This window comes from Nerophis ophidion, linkage group LG06 (genome assembly GCF_033978795.1).
Source record: "Nerophis ophidion isolate RoL-2023_Sa linkage group LG06, RoL_Noph_v1.0, whole genome shotgun sequence".
Lineage (NCBI taxonomy): Eukaryota > Metazoa > Chordata > Actinopteri > Syngnathiformes > Syngnathidae > Nerophis > Nerophis ophidion.
Window position 1 is genome coordinate 4113657 of NC_084616.1, and position 9758 is coordinate 4123414.

General features: G+C 37.3%; 1 protein-coding gene across 3 annotated transcripts in view; it reads left to right on the forward strand.

The window, feature by feature from the left end:
• hdac7a (histone deacetylase 7a) overlaps positions 1-8952 on the forward strand; it is a 256002-nt gene extending 247050 nt beyond the window's left edge. For all 3 annotated transcript variants that reach the window (XM_061902483.1, XM_061902484.1, XM_061902482.1), the window contains exon 26: positions 2860-8952. In XM_061902483.1, the coding sequence (XP_061758467.1) occupies positions 2860-2902 (43 nt within the window). In that variant the 3' untranslated portion in view covers positions 2903-8952. The remainder of the gene's footprint in view (positions 1-2859) is intronic.
• The last annotated feature ends 806 nt before the right edge of the window (positions 8953-9758 follow it).

The window sequence follows — 9758 nt, forward strand, 5'->3', positions numbered from 1 at the left end:
CTTTATCAGTATTTATTGCCACTTTTCCCAACTTTTTTGGCACGTGTCGCCGGCATCAAATTCTAAAGTTAATGATTATTTGCAAAAATGTTTATGAGTTTGAACATCAAATATGTTGTCTTTGTAGCATATTCAACTGAATATGGCTTGAAAAGGATTTGCAAATCATTGTATTCTGTTTATATTTACATCTAACACAATTTCTATTTGCCAAAACGTCTGGTCTTATTTCTTTCACTGTCCTGATCTTAGCAGTGTGAATATGACAATATAACACCCTGATTTCTATCTACTTTTTACATGAAGCAAGTGCATTCTCTTCAGATTTTTCCGCTTTTTTGTGTTAAAAATCTATAGGAACTTCAGAAAAAGCAAACCTGTTCATGCAAATAATGGTTTTAGTGTCAAAGTTAAGTTGGTGACGAACCCCAAGATGCAGAGATGGAGGCAGGCATGGAGTGAGAAAACATAATTTAATAAAAAATACTAAAACAAGAACTAACCAAAGGGGTACAACAAAAAGCACGCACGAGGCCGATAACAAACCAAGAGAGCTAGCATGGGAACAAGAAAATAAACGGAGCTTAGCATGGAAGCTAGCAGGTATCAAGCAGTTAACAGAAGTCGTACATGTAATATGAAAACAAACTTGGAAGCAGGGAACAAAAGGCAGTAAGCTAAAAACCACAATCAAATATAGCTTACCGCAACGCTGCATAGACAAGGCATGATACCACACGACACCACAGGTAGCAACGACAAGAGCGACATGACATGACAATAATTCAGCACTGACTGGAGGAACACAGCAGGTAAAACAGCAGGAGCGGGCTGATTGACACCAGGTGTGGCCGGGTGCCAATCAGCCGGAGCTGAGGGGAAACAGCGCACAGGGGGGAAAAATAGGAAACAGACAAAATTAAAGCTGCAAGCCGCGTTGGTCGGGTCCGCCTTTGGCTGCTGCCCCCGAGACCCACGGCCGGATAAGCGTTAGAAGACGCCTTGGAGCCACTATTTTGAGAATATAATGCATTGTGAAAGTAATGCAGTTGTTGTATTGAAGTGAAAATATCAAACTTCCTGTTGATTTTTGCTAAAGTGTGTTGATTATTAAAATGTAGGCCTAAGTGAGACCTACATAGTGTTTTTTGTTTCATGTCTCTCTGACATTCCTACCGGAAGTTACAATCAGTTTTGTCTGTGTTTTCTTCCTAGGAGCAGTTTGTCCGTGTTGTATTCCTAGGGGGCGGTAGAGCGCAATTTTGAGTTTTAAGGTTAGGTTTTTTTCATCAGATCGCAATTTTTGCCAGACCTGATGTGTGTGTCAAGTTTGGTGAGTTTAGAAGCATTTTAAGGGGGTCAAATAACAGCTCAAAGAGGCAAAAAAGACATTTTTTAGGAGACTTTGCACAGGGGTTCTTTGAAGGCGCGTAAAATCAAAACCTGAGAACTTATCAAAACTCTGTTTTATACTTTTAATCAGAAGGGTTCAATCTCTCTCCTGTGCGAGTTTGAAGCCAAAACAACAAACGCACTCAGAGGAGATAATTTTAGAAGAAAGGTGACCGGTTTTTACAAAACTTTTGTTTGGAAGGGGGGATTGCAAACTTCCTGTTGATTTTTGTTGGGGGTTGTCAATCTATGAAATGTAGGTCTAAGCGAGACCTAGATAGAAGTTTTTGTTTCATGTCTCTCCGACATTCTTACCGGAAGTTACAAGCAGTTTTGTTTGTGTTTTCTTCCTAGGAGCAGTTTTTTCAGTGTTTTATTCAAAAATAGCGCTAGAGCGCAATTTTGAGTTTTGGGGTTGGGTTTTTTTCATTAGATCACAATATTCGTCAGTCCTTATGTGTGCCAAGTTTGGTGACTTTTGAAGCATTTTAAAGGGGTCAAATTACAGCGCAAAGAGGCAAAAATTGCATTTTTTGCGAAAATTTTATTTTGAAGGGGTTTTTGACAACTTCCTGTAGATTTTTGCTGAAAGAAGTGAGTGTATGAAAATTGGGTCTAAGTCAGACCTACATAGGAGTTTTTGTTTCATGTCGCTATGACATTCCTAACAGAATTTACAAGCAGTTTTGTCAGTTTTTTTTCCTAGGGGGAGCTAGAGCACAATTTTCATTTTTGGGGTTTGTTTTTTTATTGGATGGCAATTTTCACCAGTCCTGATGTGTGTGTAAAATTTGGTGAGTTTTGAAGCATGTTAAGGGGGTCAAATTACAGTGCAAAGAGGCAAAAATAGCATTTTTTGCGAAAATTTTATTTTGAAGGGGTTTTTGCAAACTTCCTTTAGATTTTTGCTGAAAGAAGTGAGTGTATGAAAATTGGGTCTAAGTCAGACCTACATAGGAGTATTTGTTTCATGTCGCTATGACATTCCTAACAGAAGTTACATGCAGTTTTGTCTGTAATTTTTTCCTAGGGGGCGCTAGAGCGCAATTTTCATTTTGGGGGATTGGTTGCTTAATATGTTGGGAAGGTTTGCTATACCAACGTGTGTCAAATTTGGTGAGTTTTGAAGCATGTTAAGGGGGTCAAATTACAGCGCGTAGGTGCGGAATAATAATAAAACACAGCAGTTTCAATAGGGTCCTTGGTCCATGGCAAAGGACTCCTGTGGAGTCCTTTGCCATGGACCAAGGACCCTAATAAGAGCGCTGACAGGAACTAAAAACAGGAAATACTAAACACACACAAAGGAAAAACTAAAACACAAACACAGTAGATTTCCCAACTCGTATGGAAACGGGGTTTGTAAAATGTGCTGACATTGTGTGTGTGTGTGTGTGTGTGTGTGTGTGTGTGTGTGTGTGTGTGTGTGTGTGTGTGTGTGTGTGTGTGTGTGTGTGTGTGTCACAGCCTTCCAGATGAGCCAATGGAGCACGACAGTGACTCCATGTGACCCCCTGTCACCTCGCTGAGCTCACCTTCAGGAAAGGAGGCAGGGTGCCCACCCAACACCCCCCCCCCCTCCACCCTTGGGGCCCCTGGCCCTCCAGCACTGCTCACAAAGCTTCCATCCGCCCGCCGGCCTTACTCCGTACTATGATGATGTCATCCAAGCGCCTCCATGCTGGCAAGCATTCAGCCCTAACCTCGGCAAACCTCACCAAAGAGCAATAGGAGATGTTTTTTAGTGGTGTTGACTGACAAGGAGTTGTGCCTTTTGTACAGCACAACAATGTTTCTTGTTCCTCCTCCAAGCACCACCTTGCAGGTGCTGGACCTCGTTGCCTCGACTTTGCCTTAACCTGAGGAACAACCACTTTGGACGCCTTCCTTCTCTGCCACTTTGCCTCACTATTTTTGAAGCCACCCTGACAGGTGAAAGCACACACACACACACACACACACACACACATTTGAGAAAAGCGGCAATGGAGAAACCACACATCATTCACTGTCCTCCATGTGTTTGAAGCGCCATGAGACAATGACAACTGTGGTTTGGTAGAAATGCTCCATGCCTGATTGCACTCTTCGTGCCTTACTGTGAAGTGTAAGAGATTCCAAAGCTCCTCCTCTCTTTTAAAGCGTTGCCATGGCGACGACGTCTTACGAACCCCGCATTGTTACATACCGTGGAATTGAGCTTACCACGACTTAATGGGTTGCTAACGTACCACTTGTATTGTCGTTGTTGTTTGTTTTTTTAAATAGATGTTCATTCCATGGCGGACCATTGTGATACGTAGCAATAATGTTTATCATCGCACTTCAACACATCGCACAAGCAAGAGCCTGCGTGTTGCCGGTTAAAGTCTGGAAGGGCAACAATAACAGGGACCATGTCCTCCTGAGGGACCCTATTTCACCCACTCAATTTGAGAATAAAACTCCGTATTTCCTTGAATTGCCTAGAATTTCCACAGGGTCAAACTCGTCACGTCACGAGTGACACTTCACCTGTCGTCAGTTTCAAAACGGAGGAGGCTGATTTCAATCATTTGGAATCGCATAAAGGGAAGAAGATTTCGAGCTATTCAGTAGGATTTAAGGTCCAAGCTATTGAATATGCTAAAAAGAACCTTTTATTAATATACCATAGCTGCGTGTGTCAAATATGAGTCATTAGATGACTCCTGGTGGTAGGGGGCGCTAGTGATCCTTCTTGCGACTACTCGGCTGCAGAAGAAGTGACAACAAGCAGCAATCGCTTATTTTTTCCTCTCGCTTGCACTTTTAACATGGAGGATTACATATCTAAAATAAAACCGTTTTCTAAACTGGACTTTCAATCGAAGCAGGAGGTAATAAAGGAAGATCTCCATCGAGACAGAGAGACTTTTAAAACTGAAGAAAGATAAGGAAGACTTCTATAAACAAGTTATCGATGCTTTTGATCAGAAGGAGCGCAGGCTTAAATTTACCGCATGTAAGCGCCGGAGTGAGAAGAGGTTTTAAATTAATTAGCTCCCCGGTGGCAATTCAAGGAAATACGGTATTTTTTCCATGTCTTAGTCTTAAATACAATGTGAATTGAGGTATTTGTTGTCAGTGGTATTCCCTCGTTTGCTGAATTTACAAAAATGTAACAATACAAAAATAATGCCGGTGTTAGTTAACACTAACAAAGACACTTGTGAACATGTTAGCATACCAGCTAATGCCATCGACACATATGAGTGTAAACATTTTTACACACCTGGGACGGTTTAGTACGGGAGGCTTGTTGTAGTTATATTGTAAAACTCACAAACGTCGCCCGTCGCGATGAATGGGAAAGAAAAAAAACGAATGGCACTTGTACTTCCGGTTGAAAGCTCAGTCTAAACAGAAGGGCAATAACTGGCCCAAAAGGTTGCGCCATAGCCGTCCAATCCACTTTATTTGTGTAGCACATTTAAACAACAGAAATGTTGCACAACAATATTAAAAACAATATTCAAATAGTATCCTTAGACTGCATAAAATAAAATGAAAAATAAATATGATTAAAAACGATTTTAAAAGGGTAAAAGCAATTAAAACAATAAATAGAAATCCACATTTAAAAACACAGAGGAGCACACAACTGTGTTAAAAGCCAGAGAATACAAGTGGGTCTTAAGACAAGACTTAAAAGAGTCCACTGTGGGAGCAGTTCTAACATGGAGGGGCAGTGTGTTCCAGAACTTAGCTCCCCTGGTTTTAAGTCTGGTCTCGGGCACCACAAGCTGGATCTGGATCTCGGACCTCATACCGCGTGCAGGTGTGGTCCAAGATATAATGAGGTGCCAGTCCATGGAAAACTTTAAAAGCAAACAGAAATATTTTAAAATCCATTCTAAAATGAACAGGGCGTGCTCGTGTTTCCTGGCCCCTGTTAAAAGTCCTGCTGGACTAACTGCAACCGAGAGAGAGTTGTTTGGCAGTATGACAAACAATAACACAACTATTCAGTGTCTTTGCCAGTTATTTTTTTTCATTATTAGCATCATGACCGTCAGCCAAGGAAAAAAATCCATAAATTAGCAATACTTGTTTTAGAAGCCGCAGGGTTAAAGCGTAGGAAAAGGCTTATAGTCCGGAATTTACGGTACTCGGGATGGGAATTTAACAAAAGTATCCCAAAAAATCTTGTTGGAGATGCGCTCTCTCCGTGTGCTGAACTCCTGTTTCCATGCGAGCGTTGTGTTAGGGGAGAAAAAACCAGAGAGCGCCTCTGCAGGTTGCAGCCCGGTACTGCACACAATCCTTCTTTTGACGCCCAGCTCTGTGGATTTTCTGCTGATTCGGGTCTTAACTAAACAAACTAACTTCTTGTCTTTGAAAGAGTTTTATCCACAAGTACTTAAAATCTGCACTCACACACTTTTAGTCGGATTTTGCACAAAAAATATTAGCATTTTAGGCTTTATTTGTCTTTTTAATGCATGTTGATAACAATCGGCAGCGTAAAATACAGCTAAAATATGAATGATGACACATGCCCGCTGCATACCATGCACCATCCTTACCAAAACTATGTCAGTTTTTTGGGGGCGGGGAACTGACTCTTGTTAAAAATAGCCTGAGGCATCATTTAAGAGCAAACATTCAGCAGATATGGAAAGAAATCACAACTTTGTTAACTTTTTTTATGATGGCACAGCAGCATATCATGCTTTGTCATTATAGAACTACCACCAGCAATCTAGTCCAACAAATATTCTGTTGGGGTAAATATATTTAAGAAAATTAAATTAAATAAAATTATGTAAAATATAAATTCACCCAGCTTCATCAATGACAGCAGCATGTCATGCTCTATTGTTACTATTCCAGATGTTTCTGTCCTAAAAAATGTTTAGGGCTATAAAAAAAAAGTATCTTAAAATTACAGCGAAAAACTGTAAAATCAAATAATGAAAAATATAAATTCACCCAGCTTCATCAATGACAGCAGCATGTCATGCTCTATTGTTACTATTCCAGGTGTTTCTGTCCTAAAAAAAATGTAGGACTATAAAAAAAAGTATCTTAAAATAACAGCGAAAAACTGTAAAATCAAATAAAGAAAAATATAAATTCACCCAGCTTTATCAATGACAGCAGCATGTCATGCTTTATCGTTACTATTCAAGAACTTTCTGTCCTAAAAGAAATCAAGACTACAAAAAATGTTTCAAAATTACAGAGAAAAACTGTAGTAAAAATATATGAAATTAAATATTGAAAAATATAAATTCACCCAGCTTCATCAATGACAGCAGCATGTCATGCTCTATCGTTACTATTCAAGAATTTTCCGTCATAAAAAATGTTTTGACTATATAAAAATTATCTTAAAATTATGAACTGTAAAATCAAAGTATAAAAAATATTCTATAAAGGTAAAAATATATTTTAAAAATAATGAAATAAAATACAATTATGTCAAATATAAATTCATCCAGCTTTATCAATGACAGCAGCATGTCATGCTTTATTGTTACTATTCAAGAACGTTCTGTCCTAAAATAAATTAAGACTACAAAAATTATTTTGAAATTACAGAAAAAAAACTGTAAAATCAAAGTCTAAAAAAAATTATATTTAGGTAAAAATACATGAAATTAAATATTGAAAAATATAAATTTACCCAGCTTCATCAATGACTGCAGCATGTCATGCTCTATCGTTACTATTCAAGAATTTTCCGTCATAAATTTTTTTTGACTATATAAAAATTAGCTTAAAATTAAGAACTGTAAAATCAATGTATAAAAAATATTCTATAGAGGTAAAAATATATTTTAAAAATAATGAAATATAATACAATTGTGTCAAATATAAATTCACCCAGCTTTATCAATGACAGCAGCATGTCATGCTTTATTGTTACTATTCAAGAACTTTCTGTCATAAAAAATTTTTGGGCTATATAAAAATTATCTTAAAATTATGAACTGTAAAATCAGAGTATAAAAATTATTTTATAGAGGTAAAAATATATTTTAAAAATAATGAAATAAGATACAATTATGTCAAATATAAATTCACCCAGCTTTATCAATGACAGCAGCATGTCATGCTTTATCGTTACTATTCAAGAACTTTCTGTCATAAAAAATGTTTTGGCTATATAAAAATTATCTTAAAATTATGAACTGTAAAATCAAAGTATAAAAATTATTTTATAGAGGTAAAAATATATTTAAAAAATAATTAAATAAGATACAATTATGTCAAATATAAATTCACCCAGCTTTATCAATGACAGCAGCATGTCATGCTTTATTGTTACTATTCAAGAACTTTCTGTCCTAAAAGAAATCAAGACTATAAAAATTATTTTAAAATTACAGACAAAAACTGTAAAATCAAAGTCTAAAAAAAATTCAATGAAATTAAATAATGAAAAATATAAATTCACCCAGCTTCATCAATGACAGCAGCATGTCATGCTCTATCGTTACTATTCCAGAACTTTCTGTCTTAAAAAATTTTTGGACTATATAAAAATTATCTTCAAATTAAGAACTGTAAAATCAAAGAATAAAAACATTCTATAGAGGTAAAAATATATTTAAAAAATAATTAAATACTGAAAAATATAAATTTACCCAGCTTTATCAATGACAGCAGCATGTCATGCTCTATCGTTACTATTCAAGAATTTTCTATCATAAAACAAATTTGACTATATAAAAAATATCTTAAAATTAAGAACTGTAATATCAAATAATTAAAACATATTCCATAGAGTTAAAAGTATATTTAAAAAATAATTAAATACTGAAAAATATAAAATCGCCCATTTCCAAATTATCATTCAAATATAAATAAGGAGCTCATCTTTTTGTGCAATTTCCTACTAAATTCCGTCTTGTTTGGCTTTTGTCGTCATTTCACACCAACACACTTGACCCAAAACTTCCTCTTGACCAAGTGGTCAACGACCCCTGACCCTTGACCTTTAGTCAACCAACACAACTGTCCTTTTTCAGAGTTGAGTAGGGACGTGTGTCACCTCAGGGGCCTCACTTCTTCCCCCAGACTCACAACAGTTGCAAACGTGTGAACTGTCACATGTCTCACTTCTTCACCAACACAAGGAAGCGGCTTTTTATTTACTTTTTTTATAGCAAGACCGCATTTAAACCTGTGTGTGCATGTATGTGTGTGTGTGTGTGTGTGTGTGTGTGTGTGTGTGTGTGCGTGTGATTGACTCGTAACTGTTGCCTCTTCTTGGACGTTGTCATGAGTGTGTTAGGACACACTTTGTGTACATAAATAAATAAATAAATAAATAGGGAAGTAGACGCTCCAAAGACCAAAATACAGACTTTGTATTGGCATCTCTTGTCTTAAGCAACTTCTAACTGGACTTGCAGCCCCGCTGCACTGATTTCATGCTAATGACCTTTTCCTGTCTTCTTTTGCATCCTCTTTCCTACCATTTGTATAGAAAGATGTTCTATTTTGTACATTTTCTGTTGTTGTTGTTGTTGTTTTTATTGTTGTCTTTTCCTCCTGATTAAAAAAAAACAAAACCTTTTGGAAACATTATTTTTCAGTCTGCTTTTTTTTCCCCCCCCGTCCAAAAACTGAATCTGTTTTACTCTTCAAGTTGAATATAATAATTATTAATAACCTATTTAAATATAAATTTCTGTTGACAAAACGAAGAAAAAATGTGTGACAGTTCCTTGCTGTCGTCGTGCGGGTTCCATGGACCACTCAGGAAGGGCAGGTTTGACTCTTTTGATTTTTTCAAGTAAAGCTGTCTCTTGCCGGGTTGCTTTTCAGCTGCTCCTCTGCTGCTCGCTCTTCGGTCCCTTCTCTCTGTCGCTCTTGTGCGGCATCTGCTGTGGACTCTCCTCCTTCTGCCCCGATCTCTCCTCCTTCTCTCCTTTTTTGCAGCGTAAGGAGAAATGTTTATCGCCTCCCGGTGCGCGATCCACACACCTGAGTTAGATTGCGGCGTCACTCCCTCTCCGCTCAGCCGCATTCTCCACCTCCTTGCCGCCATCTTGGGTAGGGCTCCAGCGTGCCCTACCCCGCCGTCGGACCGTTGGCTCCGCCTCTCCACAAAATGATTTCAATATCATTGGAGAAATCAAAAATGTTCACCAAATAGAAAGGCAGGATCACTTATTGAGTATAATTATTAATAAACACTAATTGTGGCGCTTATATTCATTTAAATAAATGTATTGACAAAACTTAAGTCCAAAAAAAATTGCTTTTAATAAATATTGGAGTAAACAACAGGGTAAAAATACCTGGATATATTTATTAAAGTTATTAATTGATTTAATAATAAATAATTTACAACATCAACTGTACAACTTTAATTACAAAATATTATTGTT